Below are 18,829 nucleotides of genomic sequence, written 5' to 3' on the forward strand. Positions count from 1 at the left end.
GATACCTCGCGAGAGGTGTCTGTCTCACGACAGACACCTCTCGCGCATGACGTCGGCATGGGGATAGGGATTTCGTGGTATTTTTTGCATATTCCAGCCATTTCTGTGCCAGAGGAAGAAACCGAAAACTGCTATGTTTCTGCTTACTTTTAGAGCACAATGCAATTACCCATTGCCGAAAAGGCACTATCCAAATATACGACGTCATGGACAGCTTGCACGGCAACGTTGTGATAGACCCGTCTATCATTTTCGCTTTCTTTCTGGTTTACCGAGGTGCTACCCGCGAATAATTAGGAATAACCTACTTGGCATTCTGTAAGCGCGAGCTAATAACATAGCTTAACTTCGTGCTTCTACTTAATGCCCCTCTATATAGCGATGGACATTTTCTGACAGCTGGGGGGGAAGGGGGGGGGGAGGGATATTCTGTAAGACTCCACATAGTGAACATGTCCATTTCGTCTGCTGCTGATGTACTCATTGGCTGTGGCGCCTCACTACCGCAGATGCGCAGCCCAGCTCAGCCAATCAGAACTTCAGCAGCAGACGAAATGGACAAGTCCAGTAGGCGGACTCTCACAGAACACTTCCCCTGCTCGCAATGACGTTAAAAGGTCAAGCATCATGATGCGCTCTTTCTGGAGATAACACACTCCGTGATCCATGCCTCGATGCTGCAGCGTCGTCACGGCAATAGTAGTGACATGCCTTTGACCAGAGAGGCGCCGATGCAAGCGCCCGCTTCCCGATTCGGGTAGCCTCACAAGATCGAGACTCCTGGAATCCCCAAACAGTAAAAATAATCCAAACTCTCGACCGGACACCCATGTATACTCGATTTCACACAGAGTAGGCGACGCTAGGAAGGCTAGATATACTTATTTCACTGCTCGCATTCTCGACCAAGAAATAGTGCGTCACATAGGAAGTAAAATATACAGGTATGCGTGATGTAATTCGACGTAACCTTAAGTCTTACACTTCTAAGTCGTAAAACAACGACGTATATATAACGTGGAAGGCGTCGCGGGTCTGAACCTGTTTACTACCGAACACGCGGAGTGACACGTTTCTCTGAACACACAGATTACGTCGCAAACAAGCAGCGCAAAGATGCAGGTAACACGTTTGCCGCAGCCTCGAGTCCACAAGTTGTAGTTGTAACGTGTTGCGTATTTACTCCGTGGAAAGCGTCGCAAATCAAATGTAACTGCACGGCGAAATCACGCGCGGAGTGACACATTTAGGGCCGCACTACTTGGGTGGCTCCCGCAGCGTTGCATGCCAAGTATACGAAACGAAGTAGTTCGTATAGTATATACTTATAGTATACTTGCCGAGACAAGAACACGTGAATGAAACGAAGATACCCCGTCGGGTTCGCGTTTGAGGGAGCACTACGGCAACATGTCACGGCCTCGGGAGCCGTGTGGAGTTTCAAGGACGAGTAGTCGGCGGGGCAAAGGGACTCCTAAATGGGTCTGCCTGCACGCTTTTGTTGTGCGGCCGCTTCGAGAACGACACAACCGCGTGCACGATGCAGGAAGGCTGCATTCGTAAGTTACACAGCCCGTGATGACAAAACCCAGCAACACGGCACGGAGCGGTTCGTTGCCACGGCGACGACCATTGGTCAAGAAGAACGGCTTGGCTCGGATTCTTTCTCTCTTTCACGGACAAATTTCGGTTGCGCGGAGCAAACCAAACGGGTAGATCGAGTCACACGTAAGGTAAACATCGTATAGATATCATTCCATAAGTTTCTATAATCTCTCGGATCAAAGCGATCTAAGCGTTCTCTCGCAACCTATGTTATTGAAAAAATAGTGACAAGTATGCATAAATTTGATAAATCCTTTACTCGCTCCGCCATGGAATATCGTTTCTTCAGGAGTAGTAGCCAAGGTCGAGCTTGACTACGTCTATTTGTCCAGCTTGGCAGACGCGAACACGATAGACAGTGATCATTCTTAAGTTTCAGGGTACTTTTTCTAAAATATCCTGTTGCAGGTAACATAATTCTAGCCCTTGAGCTGGATTATTTAGAGGCGGACATATCTTGCATGAGAAATCGAAACACATATTCAACTAATTAACAGAAATACACTAATTATCTTCTGAATTAATTTCTTTACGGCACATATTGTAATTTACGAATTGTAGCCGGTGTAGCATGCGAGTTTGCGATGAATTTCCAGAATGACGCCAATTTGAAGGTACGCGCCACCAAACTTGCCGTAAAAATGCACTGTTGTTACACTTAATTTTTTAACAAAACACTATTTTATGCACTGAAGCACAAAAGTAACTGGAACGCCCATGTTCGCAGTCACATTTCGTTCCACAGTTTGGGAATTAATACATCGAAACTGGTGTCATCCTGGAAATTCATCTCAAATGGGTAGGCCTTGCAAGCTGACCGGCTACAATTCGCAACTTGCAGTATTTGCCATAAAGTAATTAAGAAGTTAATTAGTGAATTCTTGTTCATTACTAGAACACGTTCCGATTTCTCATGCTAGTAATGTCCGCCTCTTCGTATAATCCAGCTCAAGGCCCAGAATTATGCTATCCGCCATAGGCGATCTTTAAAAATTCAAAAAACAAAAAAAAAATAACTTAAAAATTATCAGCCTGTATAGTCTTCAAATAGTGCGCGATTTCGCGTTATCGCGTCTCTTATGCCGCAATGCCTCTGATAATCACGTCACAATTTGTATGCCTTATACATGTACATTAAAAGAATTCCAGAGGTTTAAGTACCAAAACCACGATATGATCATGAGGCACGCCGTAATGGGAGACTGCTGATTAATTTTGACCCCCTATGGTTCTTCAACGTGCACCTCACAGTACACCGATTTTTTTTTAAATTCATTCTTTCACTTTCTTTGCATTCTGCCGCAATCTAAATGCGACTTGGATTTGATCATGCGCAATCGGGCTTAGCAGCGCAACTCCAAATCCGCTACGCCACCACGGCGGATTTGTAACTACACGTGACCATGTGATCATGTGATCAGGGATAGCAGACGCGCACTGGAACCCGTGAGCAAGAAAAATCAAAGCTGAATGCACGTCGTCTGGTCTTAAAAACAAGGCGTTGAGTATCGTTCACGTGATAGGTCGCTCAGCTTGGTAAGGCGGCAACTCGTCCATTTCCCAAGTCAACGTTCAATAGCGGTTAGTTTTCCGTAAACCGACTCGATCGGGCTTGCGGAATGTTTTGAAATATGAAACGCATTTCTTGCGTCTCTGTCTTCCTATTGTGCTCCTTTCCTTGAGGAAAGCGAGAAGGCCAGTTGGAACTATACACGAGTGCGACGGTTGTAGGGAAAGGCTGAAGCTTTCACAAAATAAGGAAAACACTCGCGCGTCAATACGGCTAAAGAATGGCCCAGACGCACGACCTTTCCGCATGGCCGCGCACTTTTCGTTCTTTTATGACGCACGTTCTTTTATGGCGGCTTTCAGAGCGTTCCACAACAAGCAAATCCTAAGAATGGTGCTCAGAAGTACGAATAGCTGTCGAACGTGAAACGCTCAAGGAAAAAAAAGCAATGGAAGCGTTCTGCAGTGTATCCTGCATCTACACATTCGTCTTCGGCACGCTTGGTTTTCGGCTGTTTGTTTTCTGCACGCGTTTCCATGGGTGCCTCAAGCACGATGATAGTGCTGACGATGATAACTATTATTTATTGTCACCATCAGCGTCCCTCTAGTAGCCATTTGCCCACTCTTCGGATGCGATATGACCAGTTTTGAAACCATATACCGGCGCTGCTTGAATCTTTTTTTGCTCTACATCGATATTGCGTGCAGGTCAATGCCACCGGAACAGCCCGAAAGAGTGAAACCAACGAAAGGCGTATAATGTGAACAAAAGTTCGCTTAACGTCGTCGCGCCCAGAATAAACAGGGACCCCGCGACGCCCGACATTAGCATTTTCGTGGCGAAATATTCGCAAGAGATCCTTCCATCACCGCTGTCGGTATAAAAGCATCTTGCTTAAGAACCGCATGCGGCTTTGCGTATATAATATTGGCCAAGACGTCGATTAAACTGTCGGCAAAATGTCTGCAGTCTAATCAGAAGAAGAGATGCTGCAAAAGCCGGAAAATATCCGTAAAAAAGAAACAACGCTACTCCCAGACGCTCCTTCACGGCTTCTCATAATTGAAAAAAGAAAGAAGAAAACAATACAGAAGCAAATTCATCGGTTTCGAATAGAGTGTACGCACACAGAGTCTTTTTTATTTTATTTTTTTTCGAAAGAGGCCGAGATGCAGCACGGGTCTATAAAACGAATTTCGACAACCACGCCCACTCTCTCTCTCTTTCCTCGGACGCTGATTTCCAGTCAGGCGTGACAACCAAGCGGCTGCTAATCGTAGCTGACACAGCCGAGACAATCGGAACTGCTATAGCTTACACTGTAGAGGTAGTTCGATTTACGAGATTTAACGGCCAATGCAATGCAAGGGTTATGCTGTATAGCGGAGGGCTCGCAGTCACTCCGAACCTGCAGTTCTTTAACGCGCAATTGTCAACGTAGCCTCGCGAGTGTTCTTGTACTTCACCCTCTACCTAATGGGGCCTCCACGGCACAGAAACGAACCCGCTACCTCCTTGTACTCGGCAAAGAACGCCATAACGATTTTGGCCACCACGGCAGGCATTTCCGTTCCCACGTAAAAAGAAAAAAAAAGAAAAAGAAAAGCTATCGGTCTTTGCCAATCAGTTATCCCTTGAGCGTGAGTAGGAGTTACTCCAGTTTTGAACTAAAGCCCACTGGGAAATCAGAACTGCATCGAGTCAGCGATGGATAATCGACTGAAACAAAAAAGAGAAAAGAAAAGAAATCGCGCAGCCCACTCCTATAGAGGGATCGGTCAAGAATCGAGCAGAATGAATATGATGGATAGCTCGTTGCTTGCAACGAACGCATTTTTTTTTTTTCATCATATTCGGTATCCTTCGCTTCCACATTCAGGGGACAATGGTCCCAGTCGACGCCACACCATCGAAGCGCGTCGCCTTCACAAAGATGACGCGGACAAGAGCGGTCATTAAAAAAAAGCTTCCTTCTTCTTCCTCTTCTAATTAGCGATATTGTGCGAACATACCCAACATTACAGCCCCGGTCACACGGGCCCCTTTAGACCACGATTGAGCCCGACCGGTATCAAACTTTTCGATCTCGATTGGTTCCTTCGCTCAAGCTGCGGAAGGCAGCCAATCGCGATCGAGAACTTCGATCCTGATCGGGCTCGATCGCGATCGAAAGTGGCCTCCGTGACAGGGGCTATAATGTTGTGTATTTTCGTATATTATTGCTAATCAGAAGAGGAAGAAATCTTCTTTTAATGACCGCTTTTTTTTATTCAGCATTGATTTAGACACAGTGAAGGTCTCGGATGGCAAGGCTAAAGGCAGTACATTGTCTGCCTGACTAAGGCTGTAGGGGTTGGAGGACGGACTTCGCGGAATGAAAACCCAAACTTGGGAGGGGTAATTTATTTTACATTCCGTACAGGGAGGTGAGCGACAATTAACAGTAGTACAGACATTACGGGCGGCAGCAACTCGGACGCTGCGGCCCGCGGCAAGAAGTTCGAGAGAGGTGAATCAGGGAATCAGGGCATGTCCCAGAATGCTCAGGTCTCTCTGGAAGGCTTCTCATAAACCCTTCGAGCACTGCAAGTCACGTCATGTTTGACCAATGGGAGAGTCCACTCCGATGACGCCACTTTCAGCCAATGGTAGGCGCCCGTGTCGTGGTGTCACACCTGGCGGCTTGCTGCGGTCTTTCATCGCAGACTGGCAATGCACTTCGAACAAAGAGAAGGGGAGGGCTGCACCTGCTTCATTGTCGGAGGCCCACCTGCTAATCCCGGCGGCGCACGAACTTGTTGGCACGTAAACTCGTTGCCTTAAACTTGTCTGCTCGGCCGCTTCTCTGGAATGCGCTTTCCTGCTTCTGCATTCCTCAATTAGCTGTGCTGCAATCCGATGTGGTCTGGGGAACTCGAAGTAATCGCAGGAACCAGCTCCATATCTAACAGCTCGTCCTCGCCCCGGTAGTTCTGAATGGCCGGTGAACTCAATTCGCTGGCCATGAGGAACGCTGATGGAAGCTGCAGGGTACTGGGGTCGAGCCTCGTTTGACAACCCTCGGGATCCTGGGCCCTGGAGAACAAACGTCAAACAAACAAAACAGCACAGCGCTGCACCACGCGTAAGCGCAGGCTCTTCACCCCTGACTCGCCAGACTATTGCTGAGTCAAAATCAACCCTGATCTTTTATTTCCCCAATTTCGACAAAACAGTTACAACCACCCTTCCAAACAGCTATCCATTTCTCCTCGATTGCCGACAAGACCAGAGTACTATTGTTGTTGCAAAACAAAAGGGTCGCTGACGAAGTAAACAACAAATGAAAACAGCCGAACATAACTTAAGTGGCCTAACCACACGAACAGCATGTTTCCAATCTATCGCAGTGGCGTACTTATCGCACGTAATGGTGCCACTGAACAATCTGGTCAACCTCACAAGTACGTAATCACAAGCGCACTAGCCTTGTGGTCACTAAACAAAACGCGTACTTGCGTTGTAGGCAAACTTTTCGCTTACGCTTACTCACGTTTCTTCCCTGAAAGTCCTACAGGACACGTGACATAAACGAACAATTAAACTTGCGGGACTTACACACTCCGCAGAACTCTTAAAAATGATGCGTCTTCTACTAACTCTTTCCACGCACGTTCACTAAAGAAGTCAGAATACACGGCTGCCCTCACACACACTAGCAACCCAGTCATAAAGTCTGCTTCCTTCCGTCCACACAGGACACGCGCTAATGGGACTAAGAACGCTTCTCCGTGCAAATCATGCACTCACTGAAATCTACGCGCTTAACCTTACAAAATTCAAAAACGCTTAAAAAGAAAGAAGGTTAAATAACACACGCGCTTTACCATAGGCCTTTCAACGATAACCTTGACCTTTAGGTTACTCACACTTACAAAAAGAAAGCCTATTTACTTATTAATGAGCATCTCGCGAGACTACATGTTTACTTAAAACGCATCTTTCAAATCTCGAGCTTCTCAAACGAAAACACAAACAAAGCTCATACCTTTACATATTGAAAGAAAACCTAGTCTCAAATCGCGAAATTTTCCGATGCTCAAAAATAAAACAAGACACTTCATTTCTACGGAAGCGCTCCAGGCCTCCTTTTCCAAACGCTTCCGTCTGACTCATACTTTGAGTCGAACGCGGGGTGGACGTGGTCTGAAAGCTACTCTGGCTGCCGAGAGACAACAAAAGGGCTGATTCACCATCAGCTCCCCCAAGACGTTACGGTCTCCTGCCAATTTGCGTCCCCGCGCCCCGCTTTCAACACAAGCTCGATTGACCGCGTCGCTACTCCCCACCTGGTCTCGTCCTGCCACCTTGCGTTTCTTCGAACTGCACGCTGAGCTATGAGAAGAACTACGGAACGACGAGGAGCTTAACTGCCTCGTGCCCTTTGTCCGCGTCCGTGCAGAACATTCTTCGCGGTCCCCCATTGACCGGTGGCTTGAACGTTTTCGATGCGTCAACATCGTCCGTGACGACCGCACCTTCTTCCTCGCGCCCTGCCCATTTGGGTTTCTCGCCATCTTTGGCGGCGCCTCATTAGTTACCGACTTTCGGTTTTTACTGCGCTTCTTTTTACGGCGCTTTCTCTTTGCACTCGTTTTCATGTCGCCTCGTGCCTCGTGCTGGCCGGTACACATTTCGTCGGCCCGGATCGGTCTCTTACCCGCACAGTCTGAGTGATTTACATTTAAATCTACTCTCTCTCTGCCTCGACTGGCGGACAGCTCAACCGACTCTGGCACAATGCAGCAGGCTTTACTCGAGTTAGACAACTCGCACTCTTGCGAACTGCCCTCTGCTACATTGCCCAGCTCACGCTGTGCATCGGCACACAGCCCGTCGGTATCGATCGCTGTCTCACGCGCACAGTCCGAATGATTAACAACTGAATCATCCCTATCTAGGCCATCTAGACTGGCGGAGAGCCGCACCGATCCCTGAACAATGCAGTTGTATTCTCTTGAGCTACGCAGCTCGCAATCCTGAGAATTACCCTCAACTGCACCGCTCAGCTCGCACTTCACTTCTGCACGCACATCTGGCTCTACATGGGTGCCCGCGTCTGTCGCGTCAACAGTACCCCTTTCCTCGCTAGCAACCTCGCTAACCTTACCAGCGACGCACACACGCGGTAACTGTGCCAATTTGTTCGCAGCTGGCCTAGCTGTCTCTACAGTCATCTGTTGGCACAGCACCTCGTCGCTCTCACTCTGGCCTTTAACGGCCTCTATTGCCACTAAGGCATCGTTAGCAGCTAGCCTTTTCCCTTCACTTATCAATCGGCAGCCAATCTCACAGGCACTACTCTTTTCGTCGGCTTCTGGCGAAAATCCGCTCGATGCTTCCTCATTCTTTCGCTCTGTACTACCTACAGAATTCTCAGACAGCCGTTGTCTCTGTGCCAATAACTGATCACAATACTGTATCTCTTTGATCAGTGCTGCCTTCTCTCTCTCATACTTTTCCTCTCGCTCACGTTCGCGTTCATTCTCACGTCCGTGACGCTCACACCTAAGAGTAAGTTCTTGAAGCTCCTGCTTCCGTTCATTCTCGCGTTCTTCACGCTGACGCTCACTCCTAAGCTCACGACGCTCTCGCAAACGTACACGACGTACACGCTCCCGTGGCTCCTGTATCACCTCCCAAGCAAGCTCAATGCTTTTATCATCATTGCCACTATCTTGAATCGCCTTTATGATAGCTGGCGTTTTCATCCGTTCGTCCGCCTCAACTCCCAAATCGTCGCACACCAACAACAAGTCTAACCTCGTCAACCTTCTAAGATCCATGGCAGCTGCCCCGACAGGTGGTTAAAACTGTTTTCCTTATTAATTTGTGCAAACACACAATGCAACAAACTCCCGATTCCCAGAACTATCAAAATTGAACACACAACCTTTGAGTCTGGCGAATCATAAGGAAAAAAACCACGCGCTCACTTACGGTTGCAGCACCCTGCCATCCGGTTCGCTCGTCCGCTGTCTCCGGTTCCTCCGGACTCCCTGGGTCGAAGGCTCGCTCCTTCTTCGCTACTCCCAGTTTCTTCGGACCTCTTTCGACGAAGGCTCTCTCTTCTTCGCTCTTCCCGGTTCCTTAGGATCTCTCTCGACGAAGGTTGATTCGTAGCGCTGCCACCAGCTGATGTATTCGGAGGCGATCCTACCGCTGCCAACCAGATGTCGGGGTTGGAGGGACGGACGTCGGGATGAAAACCCAAAACTTGGGAGTAATTTATTCTACATTATGTACAGAGAGGTGAGCGTGAAGTGACAGTAGTACAGACATTACGGGCGGCAGCAACTCGGACGCTGCGGCCCGCGGCAAGAAGTTCGAGAGAGGTGAATCAGGGAATCAGGGCATGTCCCAGAATGCTCAGGTCTCTCTGGAAGGCTTCTCATAAACCCTTCGAGCACTGCAAGTCACGTCATGTTTGACCAATGGGAGAGTCCACTCCGATGACGCCACTTTCAGCCAATGGTAGGCGCCCGTGTCGTGGTGTCACACCTGGCGGCTTGCTGCGGTCTTTCATCGCAGACTGGCAATGCACTTCGAACAAAGAGAAGGGGAGGGCTGCACCTGCTTCATTGTCGGAGGCCCACCTGCTAATCCCGGCGGCGCACGAACTTGTTGGCATGTAAACTCGTTGCCTTAAACTTGTCTGCTCGGCCGCTTCTCTGGAATGCGCTTTCCTGCTTCTGCATTCCTCAATTAGCTGTGCTGCAATCCGATGTGGTCTGGGGAACTCGAAGTAATCGCAGGAACCAGCTCCATATCTAACAAGGCCCTGTCACCCATACATTGCTCAACAGTGCGGTAGCATATAACATACAGATAGTATACACACATATCAATAGCGTGGATTAGACGTACACAGCATACATTGCAAGAGAGAGCGTAAACGTTTATTTCAAATCAGCAACATTTGAGTCCGGCGTCTTTTAGTGGGTCTGGGCACCCGCCGCGGACGCGGTTCCGAGACCTTGTCTCGAAGCGGCTTCCTCGGCTCGCTGGACGGCCCAGAGTTGTGATGTCAGGTCAGAGCTGAGCAGTGCGGTCATCCAGCGTGACTGGAGGCTGACGGTGGAAGAGACGGAGGGGTCGGCACTGCCCGACTTTGTTGTTAGGTCCCGACACTCCCATAGCATGTGATTTAGTGTGGCAACCTCGCCACACGATGTGCATCTGTTTGTAGTGTACATGTCTGGATACATGGCGTGCATCAGTCTGGGGCTTCTGACATACGTGCATTAAATACAACAATCACTATACAACTATACAGGCAGTGCTCTTCGGTGGTGAGGCAGCGGCGCGCGCCGTTGTCCACTGAATTTGAAAGAGAAGGATGCCGAACACGATGAAAAACATGCTTCGTTGCGAGCAGCGAGCTTTTCATCGCGTTCGTGTGGGATGGGTCGTATTCTCGGCGTCTCCGTCGCCCTGCTCGGTTCTTGACCGATCTCTCTAGGAGCGGGTTGCGCCATTTTTGGTTGCGGAACAACCAGCTATCCATCACCGACTCGACGCAGCTCGGATTTCCCAGGGGCTTTAATTCGAACTGAAGTTACTCCTACTGGCGCTCAAGAGATCAATGACTGTGAAAGACCGATATATATATATATATATATATATATATATATATATATATATATATATATATATATATATATATATATATATATATATATATGTAAACAACCAGAGTTCTTATTGTTGCCTTTTGCAATAACTTTTACTTGACAGTTTCTGAACGAGCAGTGCAGTGACCAATGTGCTCATGTCAGGATCGCCAAACCGTGCATAATTACCAAGGCGGGTGACCCTTTTGTTTAGGTTTATCCGCGCCTTCAGGGAGCACAGATTTACGAGCCAACGACGCCGATGGTCGCCACAGTATAACACAAGCGAACAGGTTGAACGGGTCGCGCACTACAGGCGAGTGGTTGCAAAAAAAATCGAGAGCCCTTCCACTACGCGAGGATGGAAGACCAGCGAAGCTGTATTGCGCAATAGATACATTAAGTTCTGTGTGGTGTTTATGCTATACTGGTTGAACAAAAGCACAAATAACTTCGTTGTTTGTTCCGTCTCTATTTTTTGTACATATATTTTTACTTCTTTATCTTTTCTATTTTTATTTTATTTTCATCTTATCCATATATATATATATATTTGATACCTATATACACTGACGTTTCGATACGCATCGTCGTAGACTTCCAATCCGACAGGGATATGTGCCATTGAGCTTGGACTCTTTCTGTACTATCACCAGAATCGGCCCATATGATGATTTGTTTTTGCCAGCATATCGGACAGATTTTTTTTCCAGATCCCAGCCATATATAGCTTTGCTATGAGAACTGATATCATCGGCTGGACTATACTAGCGTGTACATCAAAAACTGAAAACTAAGAAAACACTGCCGCGTAAACGGAATCACCAGAGAACGGCGAGCTGCGAAAACGAAAGGAGGAAAGAAAGAAAAGAGGCAGAAAGGGCGAAAAAGAAACTATGCGGAGCCCGTGCTTCCACATCACATTCTGTGTGTATAGTGCGATGCGTGGTGCGTGAGCACTTACGTTTCGTGGAACCAAAAGCTGTCCCTAGGTTGTTGTTGTTGTTGTTGTTGTTGTTCTTGTTGTTGTTTATTCATATCTCACAGTGGTTGAACTGAAATTGTGTCCCGGTGCAGAGGGGTGGGTCGCGACTCGTTCTGTGAAGGCGAGCGTTTGCGAACTGCTCGCATATGTTGCCGTGACACTATTCACCGCTCCGTGTTTTCTCTCTCTGTCTTCTTATTCACATGTCACAGGAGTCGAGTAGCTGGCATTCCTCAAAAGCTTCACAATCTTGTTGCGTACAAATTAACAAGAACAAAAAAAATCCGGACAGAACTCATCTACGGTGACTATCCTGGTTTGAGAATAGCATTCTTTCTTTCTCTTTTTTTTTTAGATGCCGGCTCTTACACTCAATGAGTCATTTGATGCTTTCGCATCAAAGAGGATGAAACGAACATAGCAAACAGCAGCGCATGCAAAATTCCGAACGAGTCTACGATAGGACAAAACGCACAAGGAAGTTGGCGCACAACAAAAGTTGCACTCGGAGACCCTTCCACACACACCCTCCTCCCCTTTCAAACGTAGCTTACACAGAGTGCATCAGCGAACACTTTCAAATATATGTGTCATAAGGCAATTAGCTAGAAACTTGATTGGTGAATTTTCGTTAATTAGTCTACTATGCATCCAAATTTTGTTTTGCGTGAGTAACGTCCGCCTCTTCGAGCAGACCAGCCCATGGACTGGAATTGCGCTATCCGCCGCAGGCAATTAGAAAAAAAAAATTATTTGAAAGTATTCGCTGAACCACCCGGTATGGGCTGCACGCTACGTGTTCAGCGACGTCCCCGGCGGCCAGGAGGCATCCATCGCTCACGCAAAAGAAAGAAAGAAAAAACAGAAAGAAAAAAAACTGAGTCAAGGTCATCATCGCTCGGCGAGCGCGTGCCGGAAGGCGCACGGTTCGTGTTTGCTTTCGCTTCTGGCGTCCGTCGCACTCTCCGCGGTGCAGAAGCCAAGCGCGCTTCGAGAAAACACGAGATTAGCAAAAAAAAAAAAGAAAAGTAACGTCACGCGTATATCGGAATACTGCTTACGGACGGCGCCGGCTCCTTAGAACTTAAGCTGGTCCCTCGGAGCGGCGGCCTCGGTTCAAGTCGGGGATTCATTCTTTCTGGTAATCGATCGGGCGGTGTACGTTTCGCGGAAAACCCGAAGCACTGGCCGTGTGAGTGAACTAGCGGAAGCGTTAGTGGCGCAACCGCACGCTGCAACACGCCATCGATTACGACAACACGAAAGCGTAAAATAAAATTGAAAAAATAAACAGAAACTCGCTTAGCTCAAGCTATACTTGTCGCGAGAGTCGATCGACTTATATAGGTGTCTCCAACGCCGAGTACTGCGAAGTCGGACTGCGCAGACACAAAAGATGATGAGCTTTCTCGGCGACGCTAAATATCGACTCGAAGCTGGTGCAGTTACGTCATGCTGGGTACATCGTGCGATCGTTCGGCACCGTTGTAATGATTCGCGATCTGTCAGCGAAAAGCTGTGAGAGGAAGTTCGCTGCAGCGCTATGCTTGTGAAACCTACTCAGCGCGCTACTCCGACAGATCCACGGGACAACGCTGTCCTGTCATGTGTGCTGCTGGGTTTGTAGAGTACCGAGCATGTGTAGTCCCGCTCAGCATGTGTCGATACGACCAATCGCCGATTAGAACCCAATTGTGTTAGGACGTTATGCAGTGGATCTAGCTATATACACTGTTATGTCAGAGAAGGCTTTCTCGCGCGCGTTGGAAGGTCTTCCTCGACTCAAACCACAAAGAGCCACCAACGGAGATCCTCCGCGACTGCCTCATCGAGCAACACCGAACAAAACGCGTGCAAGGGGGTCATATTCGTGTCGTACCTCGGTCTCGGCATCGTCCTTGGCGTCGTGAAACACCTCTCCTTCCCTGGATGCCATCGTCGATGCCTCGGCGGTGCTTCACTGCGGAGAACCGGTGCAGTGCTTGCGGTGGCCGCAGGCACGCGAAGATGAGCAGACCGTCGCCGCCTCTGTAGAATCGCCTCGCGTATCTTGCACGGGGAGCACGCGAACGATCACAAAAGACAGCTGCTGCCGCGCCGCAAAGACGCGGTCTAGCGCAGCCTGAGTTGGCAGCGGAATGCGGCAGCAGCCGTCGCGAACTTCTGGCCGGCGACGAGCGAAGCGAGCGCTTTCCCGGGCATCGTCGATCACGCCTTTCCGCTGGGCATCGGCGCTGAGAGTCCCTCGCTACGATATGCAAGGGTGCAATCGCGATACGAGAGCGTGTAACGTTACGCGCGACTGCCGCGCTGGCTACTGACCGGTTGGACGGCGCTGGCGTGCGGTCATCAACGCCGCCGACGCCAGCGCTGCCTGCATACGACAACGGAACACAGTGCGGAAGCAGGCGCCGGTGGATCGGTCCGCCAGCTCGGCTGCCGCGCTCGGTGCGGTGTGTACCGTCTGCTCGCGGCTTCGCTGGCGCCATCCCGTGCGGGCGAGGGGATGCAGAAATGAGCTTTATTGAACGCGAGCCCGCAGAGAGAAAGAACGCACGGAAGAAGGGCGACGTCGCGGAATCAAGACACTTGAGTAGGGTGCGGAGACGGAGATGCCGCAGCGTCGCGAATCGAAAAGGTTGAGCGACGTCTGGGCTGCGTGCGCGTTCCTTGTATCCGCATCAACGCGCCATTGTTTATGTTGGCGCGAGTTGCAATTCTTCGAGAATGGCGCAATAAGAGGAAAGAGTTGGCTAGGTTCCAACATTCCTTTCCGAATGAAAGAGGCGTCACAGAAAGTAGTGCTGTAGAAATGAAAAGAAATCAAGGAAAGCACGACTGTCGGCATGCAACTCGGTTGAAAGAGCTAACGCTATGAAGGCATTTTTTATATAAAAGCATTACATGCCCAATTACGCGAAAATCCGTCGGCGTCAGCGTAACCGAAAGATGGTAACAAAAATGGCCGACGGCGCAAAGAGTGAAAACAGGTGAGAAATGCTCGGATTGACGTCAAATTTCTCAGAGAGGTTCCTGCAAACAAAGTAAATTAATTCGAAAAGGAAATGTGGCCCATTTTGGTCTGAGTGAGAATCTAACCGGGGCATCCGGTGTGTGAGACGGTACAAACGGTATAATGCTATCGCATTCCCACGCGTAAGCCGTTTTAAGTATACTCAGAATAAGCAGTTGTGAGTGTATACATATAGCAGTCGTCTTTTCCCTCAGTCATCTCTGCTTTCTTTTATTTTCGAGTTCCTTGCGCTACAAAGATCATGTTAAGCAAGCACCAACTCGGCCAAGCTGTTATTCTGCAGTCTTAATTGTCTCTGCCGAATTTTCTTGTTTCGAGTGAGAATGTGACCTTTGCTCACATGACAGTCATTAGGAAAGAAAGAAAGAAAGAAATCGAGAGACTGGACGTAAATGCTGCGTGGAGCGACATTTCCCTCGACCAAGCAATAATAATAATAATAATAACAGGAAAGAAAATCATACGCTTTACCATGTCATAAAAAACGACGGCTTCGTTCTTCGCGTTAATTTGCGTAAGTTGTTTTAGATTCAATTATAGATGTTAACCGCACAAGATCTGAGAGACTCTTTGCCCGTTTTAAACAGCGTCATTCCTGTACGCACAGTGAAGGCAGAACTGCACACGTACGTAGAAGAGAAAAATTATCGCGAAATTTAACCGTAATCATTCTCGATCACTTTCACTGCTGCTCTGCACCACTTCGCAGCAAAAACCAAAGTACGAGAAAACTACAAAAACGAGTGAATGAATTCCGCACCACGAAAGACAAAAAGAAAATTAATTATATTTATGTGAAATGAGATGAAGTTAGCATTCAAAGAGATATGAAAGAGAAAGATAAAACAAGGTTTATTCAGAGGAATGGCAAAAATGTTGGCCAGTAGAACGAATTAAAATTAAATTAAAAAAAAACACATCTTTGCCTGCCCGGCAGGGCAGTGTTGACATTTCCGACTTTTGCCACTATACCGGTGGTACGATTATGCATGGGAACATACAGGTTTTTATATAAGATCCCCAGACGTTCATAAATTAGGTACGGGGGTTACGAGGCACGTGCATTTTTTTTTTTTTCTCGACAGGGTGTCCCATGCGAATATCATTTGTGGGGACCTACGATGTTTCTATATTGAAAACCGATATGTTCACACGAGCATATTGGGACATGGTGCACTTCTTTCTTTCTTTCTTTCTTTCTTTCTTTCTTTCTTTCTTTCTTTCTTTCTTTCTTTCTTTCTTTCTTTCTTTCTTTCTTTCTTTCTTTCTTTCTTTCTTTCTATTGACAGGGAGGAGGAGGATTAAAAGCAAGGAAGGAAAGGTAGGGAGGTCAACCAGACGCACATCTCGTCTGCTACCCTACACAGGGGAAGCGGTTTAAGGGAAGAAAAGAAAGGAGAGAGAGAGGGAAGAAGGTACTGTCGGTGCGAGTACATGCGGATGCCCGTAACTTCACGCCTATAATCGGTCACTGAGGCCAGTCGCTTTCATCAAACGTAGCAGTTCCCGCGTCGCTTTGTAAGCCTGCGACGCAAGGAGCCATGGTTCGAGAATCTTTCGACAGGGAAGCGCTGCAACAGGACACCGAGTCATCCCAGCCGGCGAAAAGAAAAAGAAAGACTCGAAGCACAGAGGTGCCGTTCGCGAGGGGAACACAAAGAATGACTGCACGCAAACTAATTCGTTGCCCTGGCGTCGGCATACGGGGCATACACGAAGCAAACCGGCACGCTCTTTCTTTGACCAAGAACCGTCGTGAGGGCAGCTTGCGCAAAGAGACAGCAAACACTGCTGTTTACTCCGGCGGTGCCGACTTTTCCTCCTAAAGAAGAGCGAGCACGACAGAGCGCACTGAGGAGATGGAAGGGGAAAAAAAATAACGACGAGAGCAGAACAGACATTGGAGTCTCAGCTGTGTGACACGGTCTCGTGCTGTACAAACTCCAATGTCAGCCGAACGAGGCAGCGATTTCGGACTGCGCCTTTTCGGACCGTGACGAAGTGCCACGTGCGGGGACGAATGACGTCAGCCAAACGAAATCTTACACAAGATGGCCTGACAAGCGCTGAAACCAAGGGCGCCATCGCCCGAGCGATGTGCTCAGGTCGCTGGGGGCATTACGGCATCTCTATAACTTAATCAGCACCATCCTTCAATCCCCCCCTCACTATTATTTTCTCGCTCATTATGAAGAAAGCGGCCGAGGGAGACCAGATTGGAACCAACTAGAGCCACGCGCAGGTGTGGACAAAAAGAGCAACGTGGTTTCTCTCATAAATAATGCTTCATATTAAGTCACACATACGATATGACTATTATGGTCGGCTACAAATTCCCGAAATCAACCACACTCGTTGTCACTCTCTTGTGCTATTGGATACGACTTGCTCACTACCGTCCTCATTAGCATCATCGTAATCAACAAGAAAACAACATTATGAACATCAACATTCTACTTAAATGCCTTAGAGAATGCCTCTCCTATAAGTCAGTTGAGTTACAGCGCTGAGACGGAAAGGAAGTAGGCTGCGCTGGAATGCTTACCGTATTGTCTGCCAGCTCCATAAGCTTTCTAGGTTATAGTATATTCTAAACAGTACACCAGGTATATTATCTTGAAGTTCTTAAGTTTATCTTAAAGTTTTTCAGAATCGCCTGTGGCATGTAGCGCAAGTTTACTTGTTAATTAGGGGCCACTCGAACAGGACGACATTATCTAGACTAAAAACCGAAACGTAGAACTGACTAGTTAACAAAAGTTACTAATAAAATTTTAACTAATCACTTTAGGGCACATATTGCAATACACGAATCGAATCCATTGAGCTCGAAGGGCAACTCCACTGGAAACGAATTTTGTAACTATGAAGAGTTTTGAAATAGGCGCAGTCAGAACTGCGGGAAATGTTCACAGGTGTTCCACTTACTTTTTTAACAAAACTACTTTTTACGCATGGAAGCTGGAAGATTACTGGAACACCAATGCATATCGTCGCGAACTCTGGAAACATATGTCGAAACTGCTGGTGTCATCCTCAGAAATCATTCCAAGTGGATATGACTTCCGAAGTCACAATTCACAAACTGCAATATGTGTCGTAAATAGCTTAAAGCCTAATTAGGAAATATTCATTAATTAGTCAAATATTCTTTGTTATTTTTCGTGCAAATAATGTCAGCCTCTGAGAGCAATCTAAGTCAAGAAGCAGAGCTGTGCTGCATGCCACACGTGATTTCCAAAAATTCTGTTAACGACTAAAAAAAGACATAGTTAGGCTGCCATGATCTGCAAGGCGTTGTGAAAAAACGCAGTATCTCAAACGTGACAGACTCCACCGAAAAACAGATGCCCTCGGCGGTTGACAGTCATAAAAGGCTTTCGATAGCGACGATGGAGGTTGCCCGGTATAATTTAGCTCGGATACAATAAATTATCTTTTTGCATATGAGAACAAATCACCGTTACTCTCTGTTACAATGAAAAACAATCAAGAGTACCGAATGCAAGATTTCTCGAAATACGAAAAACGGGATTCGTGTTACAATCGAGCGCATCGCATTTTTTGAAATTTCTGGCCGCGAGAATAGGGCGCGCGCTACAATCGAGTAAATACGGTACTTGCCGACCACTGAGCTGAGGCAACTCTGTGCGGTGACGCTCGTCTCACCGCCATCGGAAGTGAGTGCACAGGTTCTCAGCTTACAACGGCCACTGCAAAAGGCGCTGCTTCCAGATTGCGAAAGTGCCGGCTAGCGAAGATGACCGTTAAGACTACGTGCGACCACACACAGCGGCGATAAGATTGGAGACCACAGCGTCAGCAAAATAGGGTGTTTTTTTTTTTTTTCGAGCACAGCTTCGCAATGCGGAATAGCCTCAACACATTGTATTGTTCTAACACGCACGCATGGGCTATACAACTTGATTTACCCGCCGTGGCTGCTCAGTGGCTATGGTGTTGGGCTGCTGAGCACGAGGTCGCGGGATCGAATCCTGGCCGCGGCAGCCGCATTTCGATGGGGGCGAAATGCGAAAACA

The 18,829-nt window shown here is 47.9% G+C and overlaps 1 protein-coding gene across 3 annotated transcripts in view; it reads right to left on the reverse strand.

Moving 5' to 3' along the window:
- LOC139049709 (tetratricopeptide repeat protein 39B-like) overlaps nt 1-18,829 on the reverse strand; it is a 163,387-nt gene that overhangs the window by 91,271 nt on the left and 53,287 nt on the right. Inside the window, exon 1 of one of the 3 annotated variants that reach the window (XM_070525447.1) lies at nt 13,635-14,187. The exons of the other annotated variants lie outside the window; for them this stretch is intronic. Within the exon in view, the coding sequence (XP_070381548.1) occupies nt 13,635-13,691 (57 nt within the window). The 5' untranslated portion in view covers nt 13,692-14,187. Of the gene's footprint in view, nt 1-13,634; nt 14,188-18,829 lie in introns of those variants that run through there. 3 annotated transcript variants of the gene reach the window in all.

The sequence above is a fragment of the Dermacentor albipictus genome, chromosome 9 (assembly GCF_038994185.2).
Source record: "Dermacentor albipictus isolate Rhodes 1998 colony chromosome 9, USDA_Dalb.pri_finalv2, whole genome shotgun sequence".
NCBI lineage: Eukaryota > Metazoa > Arthropoda > Arachnida > Ixodida > Ixodidae > Dermacentor > Dermacentor albipictus.